The sequence below is a fragment of the Aedes aegypti genome, chromosome 2, assembly GCF_002204515.2.
Source record: "Aedes aegypti strain LVP_AGWG chromosome 2, AaegL5.0 Primary Assembly, whole genome shotgun sequence".
NCBI lineage: Eukaryota > Metazoa > Arthropoda > Insecta > Diptera > Culicidae > Aedes > Aedes aegypti.
The window spans coordinates 437,244,236-437,261,870 of NC_035108.1; the positions used below are offsets into that span (position 1 = coordinate 437,244,236).

At 37.0% G+C, this 17,635-nt stretch overlaps 1 protein-coding gene and 2 long non-coding RNA genes across 3 annotated transcripts; 2 read left to right on the forward strand and 1 right to left on the reverse strand.

Moving 5' to 3' along the window:
• Nucleotides 1-7,686: 7,686 nt before the first annotated feature.
• LOC5566979 (BLOC-1-related complex subunit 8 homolog) lies at nt 7,687-9,035 on the reverse strand. The gene is made up of 3 exons (XM_001651349.2): nt 8,878-9,035; nt 8,634-8,811; nt 7,687-8,158 (listed from the first exon to the last, which is right to left on the reverse strand). Exons 1-3 carry the CDS (start codon nt 8,921-8,923, stop codon nt 7,846-7,848), a joined length of 537 nt encoding a protein of 178 aa, XP_001651399.1. The 5' UTR covers nt 8,924-9,035; the 3' UTR covers nt 7,687-7,845.
• Nucleotides 9,036-12,199: 3,164 nt separating this feature from the next.
• On the forward strand, nt 12,200-12,577 carry LOC110676058. Its single transcript, XR_002500031.1, has 2 exons — nt 12,200-12,333; nt 12,401-12,577. It is a non-coding gene; the product is annotated as an uncharacterized LOC110676058 (long non-coding RNA).
• Nucleotides 12,578-13,715: 1,138 nt separating this feature from the next.
• LOC110676059 lies at nt 13,716-14,133 on the forward strand. Its single transcript, XR_002500032.1, has 2 exons — nt 13,716-13,902; nt 13,970-14,133. It is a non-coding gene; the product is annotated as an uncharacterized LOC110676059 (long non-coding RNA).
• Nucleotides 14,134-17,635: the final 3,502 nt, after the last annotated feature.

The following is a 17,635-nucleotide window of genomic DNA, read 5'->3' on the forward strand; positions in this document are numbered from 1 at the left end:
ATGATCGAGAAAAATAAAAAAAAAAAGTTAAAATAGCATACACTAAAATTCGATCCAAGAACCTTCCGATTGTGAGTCACGTACTCTACCACACAACTGCTTCGTCATCTTGAATTGTGAGTGATCGATACAAATGTGATGAAGCAAAGTGCGCCGCTTAGTGTTTTCACACTGGATGTTACGCTTATGAGGAATCATGATTATGACTCCACGAACCATGATTTGTGATCCTGATATCATGACCTAACCAATTTATGAATTTCATGATTTGTAAATCATGGTGTGGGGATCAGATTTTTATCCGTGTACCTTGGGGGTGCATCATCAGTGGAAGTCGGGCCTACTATAGCCTCCACAAGAAGCTGTGGTCATAAAAGATTTACACCAAATGAACCATGTACAAAACGCTCATAAGGCCGATAATCCTCTACGGGCATCCCACAGATATGGCTCACGATGGGGGAGGCGGGTAGTCTGGAATCCCAAAAAACTGTCCAATTCCTACATTTATTTTTGTAGGAACATTTTCACAGATTGTTCAGGGTATTTCCTTAAAAATATTCTAAGAAATCTTCGAGCTATGTCATACATATTTTCTGGAATTTTTCCATTTACCAGAGATCAATGGTTACTCTGACGTTCTGGCAGTACTACATATTTTAGTGCTTTGAAAAACCTAAGGATCGATTGCTCTCAAATTTCATGTTCACATGATAATTTTGCCGTAATTTACTAGGGATTTGTTCAGAAACTTTTATGATGTTATCCCTTAATATGTTCAATGGATAGTGCTAAAACATCCTAAGCAATTTTTCAAGACGTTTCATCAAGAAATATTCTAGAATTCTAGAAGAATTGATCGGAATAACTCATCTCGTAATAAGTTAGTATCATCATTTATTGATGAAATATTTCCAAAACATGAATATTGCTTCTTTTTCTTATATATATGAGCTATTCAAAATTGAGATTTTTGCAAAAATTGCGGTAACTTTATGCGTAAATTTGTCAAGTTTGCGAAACAATGATTTCAATGGTTAAGGATGACACTACCGAAGATTCATGTCTCACATAAGTTCCGAAACGATATGAGCAAGAAAAATGCGGTTCTCACTAAAAAACTGTCAAAACTTTTATACAGTGAGAGGCAAAATAAAGTGCCCACCTTACCAGTTTTCGAATTTCTCTCATTGATTTGGTTCAAATTAAAGTTAACACACCTAAATCTTTTGTGATATTTTATTTTTGATGTTCTTTTAAAGTTGCACTTACGAAATTTTGATAAAAAAAAGAATTTTACTTAAAGAAAAAGAAAATCAATTTGTATTGAAAAAAAAGTAGTGACAAAAATAAGTGCCCACTTCCTTCTTGGCCCCAGAAAAGATGATTTAAGAAAAATAAAAAGCAATTTAATAGTTAATGTGTCCTCCTTTGGCCTTAAGGACTTGCTGGAGGCTCTTCGGCATGCTTTTCACCAGGTTTTGTAGGTGTTGTGGATCTAGTTCTTCCCAGGCGCGCTCCAAGGCTTCAAAATAATTATTTTTGTTGGTAACACCAGTTTTTTCAACCCTGGCATCGAGAATCGCCCACAAATTCTCGATGGGGTTGAGGTCTGGGCTTTGTGGAGGCCATTCCAGCGGTTTAATCCGACAAGACCGGAAAAAAGACTTGGTCTTCTTTCCAGTATGCTTCGGGTCGTTGTTCTAGAGAAATATGAATTTCTCTTCAAGGCCCGTCTGGATCAGCGAAACCTCCAGATTTTCCAGCAAGATGTTAATGTAGGAATCTGCCATCATTATTCCGTCGATTTTCACGAGGTTTTCTACTCCACTCCATGAAAAACACCCCCAGACCATCACATTTCCTCCTCCATGCTTCACCGTTCCTTGCATGTGGTGCTCTGCATCACACACGAGCCCGCCGCTCTCGGTTAGACAGCTCGAGCTTCAGGAGCGCCACATCCAAGGAACGGTGACGCATGGAAGTGTGATGTGATGAAATGTGATGGTCTGGGGGTGTTTTTCATGGAGTGGAGTAGGAAGCGTCGTGAAAATCGACGGAATAATGACGGCAGATTCCTACATTAACATCTTGCTGGAAAATCTGGAGGTTTCGCTGATCCAGACGGGCCTTGAAGAGAAATTCATATTTCTCTAGAACAACGACCCGAAGCATACTGGAAAGAAGACCAAGTCTTTCTTCCGGTCTTGTCGGATTAAACCGCTGGAATGGCCTCCACAAAGCCCAGACCTCAACCCCATCGAGAATTTGTGGGCGATTCTCGATGCTAGGGTTGAAAAAACTGGTGTTACCAACAAAAATAATTATTTTGAAGCCTTGGAGCGCGCCTGGGAAGAACTAGATCCACAACACCTACAAAACCTGGTGAAAAGCATGCCGAAGAGCCTCCAGCAAGTCCTTAAGGCCAAAGGAGGACACATTAACTATTAAATTGCTTTTTATTTTTCTTAAATCATCTTTTCTGGGGCCAAGAAGGAAGTGGGCACTTATTTTTGTCACTACTTTTTTTTCAATACAAATTGATTTTCTTTTTCTTTAAGTAAAATTCTTTTTTTAATCAAAATTTCGTAAGTGCAACTTTAAAAGAACATCAAAAATAAAATATCACAAAAGATTTAGGTGTGTTAACTTTAATTTGAACCAAATCAATGAGAGAAATTCGAAAACTGGTAAGGTGGGCACTTTATTTTGCCTCTCACTGTAAGTAGGGTAGAAGCACCGGCTTTGGCCATACTCCAGTTGTGGCCATAGTGAATTATACACCGTTTTACAAAGCCAATCAGCATTAAACCTTTTGTGTTCAGTAGGTCACATTTATATGATATAACTACATAAATTTACTCATCCGAATTGATTCAAAAAAACTGAACTGAAAAACGAAACTGGTTCTGGTACTGATCAACGATATTTTCAAAGCGGAATACAGTTGAATTTCGTTCGTTGCACTATGTTTAAATTCGATCTCAGAAACTGGCTAAGTAAACAATACATATGAAACGGATCAGAAATACGTAACAGTGATCTTTGGGGACTGGCCTGGTGTAGTGGTTAGAGCACATATCTCTCATACCAAAAATCTAGGATTGTATTCCAACCCGGTATAGTCACTTATGACGTTAAGGTTACAGTTATTATTATTTTTATTGAAGAGACTTTCAGCTGAGATAACTAAGGTTACATGATCGACTTACTTTGGAAATGAAATTAAGGCATTAAGCTCGAGATAAATAAGGCCGTTAGTTGGGCTATAGCCCACCTAAAACGAAGGCAAACGTTATTTTCTGACATAAGACGCGAATTATCAATGTTGGTAGCTGTGTATTTCTTTTGTTCCATGTTATTTAACAGCTCAAAACTCAGCCCGATTAGTGAAAGTCTTTCACTAAGTGGGCTACAGGTTTAGTGCAACGAACTGACTGTAATGGTTTTAGCTCAGATTCGATACTTTACACACATAATATGGATTGAAAGTATGCATTTGACATGTTTGTAGAATAAATACGGCTTCCCATGCAATTTTTAATGACATTTTCTCTTAGGCTGGCAAAAACCGGTGCTTTTACCCTATGTTGAATTAGGCAACATTAACGAATTACTGTTAAGAATGTAGAATAATTCCTTTTGGAAATTGCCTACCTTGAGGCATATTCCGCTGTTCTAGGTGTTTTTAATTTTAAAATAACTCAAAAAGTAAATGAGATGTAAGCGTTTGTTTATGTTCGGCTTCATGGGACATGATTTAAGTAACGACATTTTCAATATTACCGAACGTTGTTTACATGGATGATCAATGTTACCGTTACCACATATCAGCCAAATGAAAAAATCACATAAAACATTGTTGTAAATATGCTTAAATCTTTCAAAAAAACAAAATACAGTATATAGTCACGAGCTATGGGTGGTGTTTTAAAAATTTAAAACTCACAACATTTACATTTTTGGATGAAATATTTCAAGCGTGTGCTAGAATAAGGGCGTAAGTCGCATGATCGATTTCTCTTCATCGATACTCTCTTCTGCGAATAGAGGTGATAAGCCGTAAGTTTGTCAGCATTTTTTCAACTCAGGATATCCTATATCCTATAAACTAATCAATGTTTCCCCGGATTACGGTACACAAAATTTTCACTTGGTTTACTCTGACTGAACGCATATTTGATATGGGGCTCTGCACTGTTTTGATTTTGCATAGGATTTTGACGTTTACTGGCCATGTTGTTTACAAATTTTGTGAAAGGGTGAAAGAGAGAGAAAGATTTTTGTGCAGAGCCCCATATCCTGGTTTTCAATGCCCTGACTCAGCAAAACTTGAATTTTCAAGCTATCGTAGGGGAAAAGCACCAATTTTCGACCTACGAGAATTCCGTGTCAATTTTAGGATTTCCATACAAAGTAGGTCTATATCATATGAATGGGTCGAAAATTGGTGCTCTTCCCCTAATGCCACTGATTTCGAGATTGAAGATATGGATCATTGAAGAATATTGGATACTAAAGTCGAAGGTTGCTGATAATCTGTTTATCTTAGAAATATGCACCTGGTTTAACCATGCAAGTATTAAGTGATTCTTATTTTCCTAGAAACTGTTCAGTCAGAGTGAACCAAATCACAGAACGATAGCCTTTAGTTCAGTCAGAGTGGACCATGTACACATAGTCCATAAAAAAAATGCTCTAGAGGTTTGGATTATGTTTTTTCATGATTATCACTTCACATTATACTGTTTGAAAGTAACATAGAGATGTGTAGAAATATTGAATCAAAATTATAACGAGTTACAAAATTACGAACTGTTAGACTTTAAGCCCATTTTTCTCAATATATGAAAAATGTCACTTGGTCCACTCTGACTTAACGCCGACCATATACGAATTGTATAGGGTCGATAGGGGCAAAAGCTCCTGAAAAGCATAGAAACACAATACAATTTAATCGATCCATAAGCTTAATTTGTAGTTTGAAGTGTCTCCTTTCATACTACAGTTGTATTTTGGTATGAAGATTACTTAGATTTGTTTTGTGTACATTTTTGAAAAACACTATTTTGTGTGTGGCTCTATACTATACGGGGCAAAATGGTCCCCCCTACGGGGCAATATGAGCCACCATACCAAATCTCATTATTTTAATTGGAAAACCGTTTGCAAGGCTTAATTTAGAAGAAGCCAAGAATGTATGATTGAGTTTAGTGCAAAAACTGCGTTGAAGTCTGAGTTGTATCATGAAAAGGTATGTTTTTCTGACAGTTCAATAAATCATGGTTCTAAGAGCTTCAGTTTTTAAACATTGTCGTTCAATAAGTTTAACCAGTTAAAAATTCTAGTTTTAATTGAAATCACGTGCGACGACAATATTGCAATGAAACGGCAAAAATGACATGCCATGTTTGATTATCTATTTTTGTGATAAGATAGCTTTGACCGGCTATGACCATATAGAGCTTAGTGACATTTGAACACACGTAGACTAGCATACGCTCGTCATACACAGTTTGTTTTTGTTTTCCTCAAAGAAACTTGCACACACTTTCCAGACTCATCAAAATGCATATGGAAATATTACCCAATTTGAAATATTTACACCCGGTTTCTGGGTGTTTTTCTAGACTGAGTGCATATTGTTTTCCTCTAAGGTTCACAACTACATCTACATTAGGGCACTCATACCATTGGGCGTGATAACCACTATTGCCCCGTTTCTGGATGATTCCATACTGAGAGAGACTTGCGAAGAGGAAAAATATCAACGTAATTTGCAGCCCAGATTCGGCTGTCACGAAACTTCAAATGCAGTCCGTCGTTTTTATGGCTGCAAAAGTGAAAAGCATTGTATTCGAAATAAACTATTTTGTAAAACCTCATTCAGCGGAACAGTTTTTCCAAAGATGCTGATAAATCTAAACACAAGACTAGTTATTTATAATATCTGCTACGTTTGATGGCATGAAATTTTACTCAACATGCCGCTTAAGCTTCGGTGTGATGCAAACGCAATAGTTTTTTGCTGAGATGATCATGTGAGAGCTTGAACGGCTTGCGCGAGATAAATAAACACTGAGTGGAATAAGAAAAAAACTCAGCAATCGCAGAAAAAGAAGACCGTCTCCGCGAGTCTCGTCTCAAATTCCATATAAATTATGTTTTATTGAAAATTTATTTTAGAATCTATACAATTTCGCGCACATAATACATATGAATAATGGAAGAACGAACTTCTGTGGAAAAAATTGAAAACAATAAACAAAACTTTATGCAAAGCTTATTTTTACATCCAAAATCTTATAAGATTTTCGTAGTACACACTAAGCTCTTACGGTGAATTTCACCGTAATGTCAACAGCTGAACAGTACGGTGAAATAAAACACCGTAACTTAGTCGGAATTCAACGGATTCCGGTGATTTTTCACCGAATACTGTAAAAATTTACCGTACTCCGTTAATTTATTTTACCGAACTGTTCAGCTGTCTAGATTTCACAGGAATCCGTAAAATAATTTAAGTGTGTAGCTTTCAGATTTTTATCGATACATGAAGTACAAAAACAGATTTTCGCGTGGTTTTCACGGTGGTGGCTAATTGAAGCATACTTAATGAGGTCTTAAGATTATCGAGATCAAAATCGGTTTTTTAGCTCAAATTAAAGGTGGCCCATTTTACTCCGTATGACCATACTGCCCCGCCTTCCCCTATAAAAGGCTTCCATTGCAAATATTAATATGGATATAAAAAAGTATGCATAATATAAAATTTGATAAACATTACGGGTAGGTACCGACATTTATTATTTATTTTAAATGAAATAACATTTACCATTTAAAAAAAAAAACTTGAATATTAGCATTTAATTTGATACACTGGGGCAAAATTGATCATTATGTAATAAAACAGGTGTAAGAATAAAACATATCCTTATCTTCATAATTTTGGTCACCTGAATTAGAAAATGACGTCAAAGTTCTTACAACTAGTGTGTTTGATCATTATATTGGAAAGTAAAGTTAAACTACGGTTTTCGAAAATAATCGGCTTTATGATCGAAAACTATATGTTTACCAACGCCATGACACAATAATAGTCGTTTTTTTATACGAGATAACTCCCGGATGAGCAGTTGCCTGCAGCTAAACCCAATCCTTACCATGCCCTTCCTTCTAGAAATTGTGACCAATAACTCGAAGTTCCACGAGTTCCCTGGCTCCATCCCGTATTACTTTTTGGTTCAGCTCCGACATGATCAAATTCGTCACGCAGTGTTCAATTTAACTCCGGGTTTATCAAACGGATATCAGAACATTACAACAGCAATTTTCATTTCTATGCGTGAAAAATAAAATGATGTATCAATCAAAGCCTACATCTTGGCGGTTTTCGCTCAATCGCTTTCTTTTTTAGTACATATCCGTAGCATCGTGAATAGGGGATAGCTTGTTCACATTTTAACAACAGCTACTATCTTGGTCAATTGGCTTTATCTAACCACACCGAAATCGTAATTGGAGTGAGTAGCATGAATGTATAATAACGAGTTTAGCTGAATGTCAGAGTCAAAACTCTGTGCCTATAGAGTCTGAATAAATCAAAATTGAAGCGGAAGGAAAATCGAAAGAGACGAAAAAGGATAGAATGGTGTTTCTAGAAAAGGTACCAAACAACCTCAAGAGTTCCGTTCGTCAGTTAATGATTTCTTTATTCACGATATAAATCAAATAAAAGTCCTTATTATATTTCCACATTGTCAGTCAACATAAATCGAATAAAACTGAACAATAATCACAGAAACAAACCGTGCTCTGTCTACAACAGGGGCAACATTAGCTTTTTTAATGCAGTGTCGTGTAGGATCGCTGAAGCTCCGCCGGTCCCACTCCGTTACCCGAGGAGGAACTTCTCGCCTGGGACATCATATGCTCCACACGGTTCGTCGTTTCCCGCACCACACCGGAAATGTCCGGAAGGTCCGGTAAATCTAGGGTGATGTGGGCGGACAGTCGCTTATACACGGAACTGTTGGCATCCTTCTTCGGTCGTCGTGATTCCATGTATTTCAGTTGCTGCTTGAGGAAAATGGCATTCTTCAGCGCTTCCTGGACGTTTCGCAGTGAGTCATCGGCCGCTTCGATGTCCTTCACTGCCCTGTAAGATGAAATGAGGACAAATATGGTGAGTCAAATTTATATTTGTACAGTGTACTGTTTTCACATTCACTGTGCAAACTTCAACCGAAACTCTTTCAGTGCGCACGAATATCATTTTTTATAATTGATTCATCGACAAAACGAACAAAGTTCTAGACTTATTGGATTTTATGACAAAAATAATTGAAAAAAAAAAGAAATTTTCATAATTTTTGATACTTGGTCGGTCCAGGAGTTTTTCGTAAGGTAAATTTCCACGATATACGAATGCGAAAACAGCAGCTCCCAGTTAATAACTGTGGAAGTGCTCATTGAACACTGAGCTGAGAAGTAGGTTCTGTCCCAGTGAAGACGTTTTAATTCAAATCTTGAGGATTTTGATTTTTTTTTGTGAACATTACCCTGTACAAATATGAAATTTCGTCACTGTAATAGTAATAAACCGCTAATGCTCCTCTCTTTCCATATCTTACTGAATTGCATATTCCATATCGTAGCATTTCCCTTGCAGGTCTTGCTGCAGCTGGTAGACTTCAGCCCTACGGTCCACAATCAAAGGAATCACCTTCCGGACGTGTTCCTGTATCCTGTAGAACGCCAAGCTGGGCTCATTCGCAATAATGTGCATATTTTCGGAAATTTTCTCCGTCGCTGGCAGAACAGAAGACGAACGATTAAAATTTTCCATCAAATTTGTAAAGTGCATCGACTACTTACTTTTCTTCACTTTTGCATGGAGTTCTGGGTCATTTACGGTGGTCATTTTGTTAGAATAATTAATTATTAAACGGAGATCAAACTCAACTCACTCAGTTTTTTCAGGATTCGAATTCGTGTTTGTTTGTATACATCACGGTGGGCTCAACACTTGCCGCTTCTCAACAAAAATGCGAAGGAAACACAAAAAGGGGGTAGGAACTTAAGCATTATAAATACAATTCTGGACAAACATTTCAAAAGGGCACATCGACATTGGTAAACATTGGCTTTGCAAGTCGCTGTTGAGCCCAATTCAACTCGATTACGCTCACCAATACCATTATCATGAAGAGCTAACACCTATCTTTCTGATAATGGTGTTAGTTTGCGTGGGCGGGCTAAGAGGGGCTCAACAGCAACGTTTGTAAAAAAAGGCTCAAGACCTCTTGGGCCCTTTTCAAATGTTTGTCCAGAATTCGTCATTTGTTCCGTATAGATCTAGAAAGATTCGCGAATTAGGCGAAACTGACAAAATGTACACAATTGAAGAAACTATAGCGGTGAAATTGTAGCTTGATTGTCTATTCACTGCACTTGAACTTTTCCCCTTTCGATAATTTAACTATTCAAAAAACGCAAATTTGTAGAAGACGAAACTTCACCTCATGCAAAACCACACACTGTATTGATTACGCCTGTGTTTTTGTTTATCAAAGTGATGGGCGCATCTGAAATCTAAATCAAAACACGGCGAGAGTAAACGGCGACACTGCAAACAGAAAATAAACAAGGCGTACATGGCGGGCTTAATTGAAACCAGAATGAAAACACGGCGCACAAGTAATAGGCGACACTGAAAATAATATCGATTACAGGCTCATAACATTGGGCGATACTGGCATTCTTGAGTGCGTTTAAGGCGAAACCTTATAATATTTTTTTTTATTACGAAATAGCTATGAAAATTGAAGGAGATGTGTGTGGTGTTGATGAGAATTTTGAAACTAGGTTTATGAAATGTGTATTAAAGTAAAATAGTTAAAGTTGGAGTATATTTTCTTCAATTGGGATTTAAAATTGCACATGAAAATTTCATTGGTTATTTTCTCATTGTTATTGATTTATCAGATAGGCCCTTATCGCGAATCCCTCTCGAGATAAATTCCGCATAGATAAATACAATTCGTCATTTGTTCCGTACAGTAAATATACTTTTACCATAAAGGTAAATGTATCACGAATAGTTGCTTTTATGTTGAACAATTTAAAAACTAAAACTTTGGAGAGTAAAAAATGGTTTGAGTAATCCACCCTGAAATGTAACATTGTCTCGTGGTGTTCACATATTGTTGAACAATACGAACACTGAACAAAAGCTCCTACCACTAATTGAATGATTTGTAATTCACATGGCTACAAATCTGCATATTACTCGTTTTGAATGATTTTTAAACAATATGATGCACCCACCGACTGCCGAACAAAAATCATCCAATTTTATGATGACTTTCAGTATACATCTGTATGACAATGTGTTGATAGTTGAACTTTAACAACACAAATGAGTAACATGCGGCTTATGAGGGATATTCATTTCTTCCATGCCCCAAATCAAAAATCATTCAATAGGGTCCTAAAGCCCTGTCCCAATTTTAGTGCCAAACGCTTAAGTTTAGGCCAAAAACACATGTTTACTCAATTTTCTAATGTTTTCCGTTGGTTTAAGCCCAAAAAACATTTTTTTAGATTTTGTCACATCCTTTGGCTTAAACTCAAATTTTGGGTGTATTTTGTTTTCCGTGTCCCTCACGAAATGTCAGATAGGAACAACCCCAGTGGTCGAACTAAAACCCCTGTGGTATTTTTGTCGACTAAGCGAACGTCAAACATGATCAGAAGCGTCAAGGTTCATTTATGGACCAAATTTTTAAATTAAAGTTTAAACATGATATACCCATTATTTTAGCGGGAAAAATTGCTAAAGTAGTTACAGTAACATGCTTTTTCGTGTTATTAAATAAAAACAAGATTTCATTAAAAATTTTAGGACCCAATTATACACTCAGGCAAATTAATTATAGAAATTCATCAAATCCCCCTTATGAAGCATCAAAAAATACTCAAAACTTGATTTCATAAGGCTTTTATTAATTTCATATTATTGAAATGACAATCATAATCAAGAAAAAAAATAAGCTTAACTAATTTTTACAAGTTTCATTGGGCGCCTTAAGATTTTCAACATAAAAAAACATAAAACCTGATTTCATAAGGCTATAATTGATTTCATAACATTGAAATGACAATCATAATTAAGAAGTAAGCTAAACTTAGTGAAACTTTACAGATTTCATTGCATGCCTTATGATTCTCATCGATGCCATTACTGTAAAAAAGTTATAAGGTTGTTATTATGAAAACATAACGAGCATTGTGTTGAAAGAGCTTTATTATTTATTGTTAAAAGATGAGTTCCAACTGATAGTACTGGGGTAAGCTAAATTCTTCGCCTAATGCGGACGTAGGTGTGAAATCGTTTAGAAATATTATTCAGAAAAGGATAGTTGTCGTAGCACACACTAAAGTAATTTCGTATTCCTTATTACTTTCAGTACGGCTAGCTAACATGATAAGGGGCTTTCCATAAAAACAACACAAAACGAGCCTCGCCAAAATGTCTCTGAGGTTGCGGAACAAACCCCGAGAAAAGCTGCCTAAACGGAAACAATATTCAACCAGAGATGGTGCTTCAAACAATCGCCCTCGTTCAAACCATAAACATTTGAGATGTCCATTTATGGGAAGCCGATATTGCCAAACGGAAATTCTATCTCTTTGTTAAAAAAAAAATAGCTCTATATGTTTAAGCATGGTTGAGCTTACACATTACTGAATAAACTATAGCTCATAATTCTTATTAGTTTTTTTGCCTGTTTTGTTTTAGAATATGAAACGTCCAAAAAGTGAAAATCTAGATGAAAATAGAATTTTCATCCACTTCGCTGAGCTGAGACTGGGCGAAATTCGTGAAAATTCTATTTTCGTTAATTGGCTAATTAATTTCTCACCTGTAAGTTTAATAATATCCTGAATGCAATACATAGTTTAATATACATGAAAAACGAACTGTGAATAATGATTCCCGCCATTAATAATAATGTACTTCATACTGCTGATGAATTGGATTCTTAAAATTTTATATCAATTTTCATAATGCTATTCTATGAAATAAGCAAGATAACGCTTGGGCATAACTCAGATAAATTCATAAGGCGAAATAATGAAATGCTTACCGATTTCTTGTGGCAAATAAACATAAGTCAAAACAATGAATATCGATAGAATTTTTGCCTGAGTGTAGTCTAAAACTTCATTCGGATAGCAAATGATCCTTGACTTGAAATCATCCTTGTCAATCTAAACAAAAACATGGCGGCAGCAGCGGAACATAGCATTTCTTCTCGGATTTCGCAGGTTATTGCTCATTTTGATAGAAGCATTCGGAAGTATATTTACTTGTAATTTGTTAATTATTTTCAAGGTGACCAAGAACCGATAATCCTGGTTCGATCCAGGGACATTGGAGTGGATAATGTGGACACTTCCAGGATGCTTCAAACAGCTATATTAAAGGCGGCTCATTAGTGCGTGAATTGTTAATTGATTTTTATGTTGCCTATTATCATCAAAATAAATGATGACTTGTGGAAACCACCAATGGCTGATTACTTATTTTCAATTAGATTTCTTTTAAATCACGAAATAGAATGCAATGGGGTTTGTTTACATGTGTGTGTGATAATCATTCAATTTTAAACATATTTTACTTCAATATGAATCATTTTTCGACTGGATGATTTTCATACGATGCGATTTGTAAACAAATGATTTTGACAGCGATGAAAATCATCTTGTTTGTGTCTGAAAATAGGTATGGGGCTTAGATGAGGCAAAAATCATTCAATTGATGGCGGGAGATTTCGTTCAGTGAAGGTGCCAATTCGTGGGAAATGGTGAGAACGTAACATTACCTTCTTGCAAATAGTTTTGTTTCATATTTGCACAATAATACTTACACATACTCATTTTACCATATATTACTAATTTGTAACAGTTTACCGAACAGTCAAGCGCATTGGTATTTGTGAGCAAACTTTTCTGGGCACATTTTCCGAGTTATCAACTTCCCAACGTTTCTCCGCACACGCTAAAAAAAACTTTGGTATGATCGAGAGCATGACTTTGTTTCAGAGGGCATTCACATTTTTTTTCATCTCGCAGTACATTTTTCTAAACACCCCAAGCAAACGAATTTAAATAAAAGTATTTTTTGCGTTAGTTTTATGATGTTAGAACACTCTTTTAGTTAAAACAGGTCCGTCACACTCGGGCTCAGATTGGGTACCACTTCTAGTACTGCATTTCGTCCCTCGGTAGTACAAAAGGTACCCAAGTTTGACAGATCGCAGTACACTTTTCACGGCATTCTAGATTACCTTATGAGCCATAAAATTTTGGGCAACTGCAAGGGACATGGAGGTCTTTAATTTGTCTTTGGTTAAAATGTTTGTGAATAGAAAACATAATGAGATATTTGAAAGTTACATTGCTGCTTCATTGTGTGGGTTTCTTTAAACGTGTCATGTTTATTTTGGTCATCCAGCGAGACAAAAAAATGAAAATTTTGTTGCGAAAAAAGTCATCCCGCACCGAAGAAAACATTCCGTTGCAGCTAAATGGTGACCTGCACTGGCGATTTGGAGTTGTATGTTCCGAGGTAAATATGTTTTCAATTAAAAAAATGTGTAAATATTAACATATCCTGTTGCCCGCCAATAAATTCCGCAAGCTTCCCGTTGGATCTGTCTCCGCATGCGGTGTCAAACAAAGGTTCAACTTCAACATCCAGGCAGGAGATTCCCGGAAAGCCGCTGATAATGTAGCACTCATCCTGTTCGTAGCTGAATGCAATCCGATCATGTCCGATTGCCAGGACTAAGATTGGAGCGAATCAAAATTTCAATCCAGATGATGTTGAGATATGTAAGTGCAGAAAATTCTTATTAAACTGTAAATTGTCTAAACTATTTTGTTTTCTCCTATACGACAGGTCCTGCATTCCGCTTGGCAACGTAAAGCAGACACAAATCTAGGCCGAAGCTCACCCCATATCAAAAATTCTGTGTATATTGAGTAAAAAGACCCACAATGCAAATTAAGTGTATGCTTATTTATCGTTAGTTTAATTCAAATAAAAATGAAGTTCTCAATTTATTCATATATTTTTCATTTATTGTATAAACATATCACATTAATACAGTTTATAGTTAAAATACCATAACGCATCGTAAACCAACAATTACAGATAATGTTTTCGTTTTATTTAAATTTTATAGTTCAACTATTCTTGAACAGTTTGCTTAATAGTGGATTGGACAAAAACTGGGCAAAAATGGATAGTTTATCTACTGTTTGGCAAGTTGTCAATGAAAAAAAATGTTCGTGAAAATTGCCATTTTTTATGGTTACATAACTTAACCGCCTATTTCCCACATTGTACTTTTGCCAATTACAATTTGCCAGATTGTTAAAACCGTTCATGGTACGGTAGACTTATTGTTATTTTGGGTGTTATACGAAGTTGTTCAGATATTGTTGCAAATAGTTGAGGATAGTTTCGGAAACAGTGAAGAAATGGTTTATGTTTATGCGGGTATGTTTCGTCCGTTTCGTCACGCAACACATTGAAAACAATTCTCGCATAACTTCTGATCTCGCCCTAAAAGCCATTGGTAACCATGTGTGTAGCTCGTTGTTTCTGAGCATTTGAATGGATTTTCATGTTATTTAACAACACTATGTGGAAGAAAGGATCATTATCTACCTGCCCGTGATGTTGGTGTGGATGCTTATTCTTTCATTTGCTCAGAAACAACGAGCTACACACGTGGCTACCAATGGCTTTTAGGGCGTTATCTCAGAATATGCGAGAATTCTCGCATAACCTGTGATCTCGCCCTAAAAGCCATTGGTAACCGAGTGTGTAGCTTGTTGTTACCGAGCAAACGAATGAATTTACATGTTATTCAACAATGCTAAGATCCAGAGAAGATCCTCCTCTATCTCCCAGTGGTGATAGTTTTCATCCTGGTCTATTCATTTGCTTAGAAACAAGGTGCTACACACCCAGTTACCAATGGCTTTTATGGCGAGATATCAAGTTATGCGAGAATTTACTTAAATATTTTTGGAATGTGTTCGTGATCTAACGCAAAGCTAATGCGTGGTTTGCACCTGAAACGTAAAGGGATTATTCACATATTTCATAACGCCGAAAATGGCAATTTTTGATACCCACCCACCCCCTTGTAACGCTTTTTGTATTAACATTCTACAAATTTTGAATGAGCCGTAACATCAAGAGGACACCCACCCATCCAATGTGATATAATATAGGTGAGGAGGTGCTTCTGTGTAATACACAACCGTTTGTATGTATTAGTGCACCGTTTGCATTTTCACACAGCAACCCATTGATTCGTGACTATGTGTGACGTCATACCGTTTGTTATCGGTGTTGCTAGTCACCTTGTCGTTACCAAGGTTCTTATGTGAGTTGTTACTCAAACAAAAACATGGAAAAATCAGCACGGGATGATGCCGCTACAGGTGATTTATGTAATTTAGTTCTAACGTTCTAACTTTTCTTTTATTTTAGGACGGATTCTACAACGCAGGAAATAAAACCATAGAAGGTACCCGTAAACTATTAATCCGTAAAATATTGAATCGTGAAGTACTGGATAATATTGGGTGCGCATGAAATTTTATCGACATCTCGTCAATGAATGTAGTGCTAATATTCATTATAACAGGGAAGAGCAAATTTATCCGCGAATTAATTGCGGGAATATATGACTCCGCAATCTGATACACTTGTAAATTTAGGAGTTGGCTGCAGAGGTTTTCTCGTCTACCCCTGACAAGTTCTACAATATAGGACGTTTTGTACCCTTTTACCAATATGCACATTGCCCACTCACAGCATTTAAATGAACCCGTATGACGTCACCCATTTCCCCTCAATGTTTATTTTGATTTAACATTGCACTAATACAAGCACACATCGACTTTCTCCTCACCTCCTTTATATCACATTGCCACCCATCGGCTCATTCACAAATTTCATAACGCAAAAGGGGGTGGGTGGGTGTCCTCGTGGAGTTACGGCTCGTACAAAATTTGTAAAATATTCATACAAAAACCGTTACGAGGGGGTGGGAGGGTGTCGAAAATTGCCATTTTTGGTGTTATGAAATTTGTGAATAAACCCCATCCCCTTAAGCCCAAAGCACTCAAGTAAAATTTCTCTTTTTTACCAAAGTAATTTTGACAGCTAATCCAGTATGAGCAAAATGTCACTTTTACTTGCGGAATAATTGAGTGGCACATTTTTCAGTACGGAAAAGTGACAGCTTCATTCAATTTGTTCGGCAGGCGTTACCTACGTTATGAAATCAGCTCAACTTCTCAACAGCGTAGAGGTCAAGTAATTTCGATAGCGGAATCATTTGACCGTCTCTTATCTTATCCTTCTGCACAGTACTTATTGCTGTGTGCGTTTGAAACGCAAATATGAAATGCGGGAACAACAAACGCGGTATAATTTTCCACAAGAAATGCGATGTCAAAGACAGGTTTTTCTATCTAGGTCAGCGGTGATTTAGATAATCGTTACTAGGAGTCCTTTGATTGGTTTGTGTTACCGCATTTGGAGGACATTTAGTCAAGATATGCACCTCAAATGCAAACAGCAATATGATCAGCATACCAGCTACCGGGTACCCCCATTGGTTTGACCACATTTAATCTGAACATTTTTTAATCTGTACCCCGCTAATTTGCACATCGTTCAGATTAAAAATGGTTCAAACGTCATTGAGCTCATGGAACGGAGTAAAGTGGAATGGAACGCTGCGGAACGGAACGCAGAATCAAAACAAAACAGTGAAAGAGGTGACCAGAAACACGTTTCTAGGGTGACTAGATGTTCAAATTAAAAATGAACCCCGATGGTTTGCATGAGGTACCGTTCAAATTAACGGGGGTGCACGGTATTAGCAAGGAACCCATTAAAAAGCAGGGGTCAGTTTTGAAGCGCCACTGGCACGTCGGTGCGGCGGTGGAAATTGTTCTATTCCTGAGTGCGTTTGAAATGCAAATTTCAAATGCGGGAACACCAAACGCGATAAGATTTTTAACAAGGGAAGCGAAGTCAAAGATATTTTTTGCTAGGTGGGTGGTGATATGAATCATGGTTGCTAAGTATCCTTTGGTTACTTTGTGTTACCGCATTTGAAACCCAGTTTGACTGGATTTGCATAATAATAAATCTTCGAGCTGTTTAGTAGCCCTTTCTGAAGAATGATACATTTCGGGAAACGTTATAGAGTCTAAAACGATACATATTGTGTCCAAATATGAGTTTCAAAAATCCACCCCTGCCAAAGAGAATCAAAATTGCCACGAATATGATCCGGGTCCTTAAAGGTCACCTACCAGCTTGAAGTTGATCTTAATCATCTGCTTGAGCGCCTTGAAGCTCCATTCGCCCTTTTCACCGTTCTCCAGATCCAGCACGTTTTGGAAGGATTTAAGCGCTTCGTGGAGAGCTTCCTCCTTGAGGGCCTTACTGTTGTAGTATTGGTTCTCCAGGTCCACATCCGGTTCGGAGTTGCTGTCCTCGGAATACTCCTAAATACAATCACAACAAATA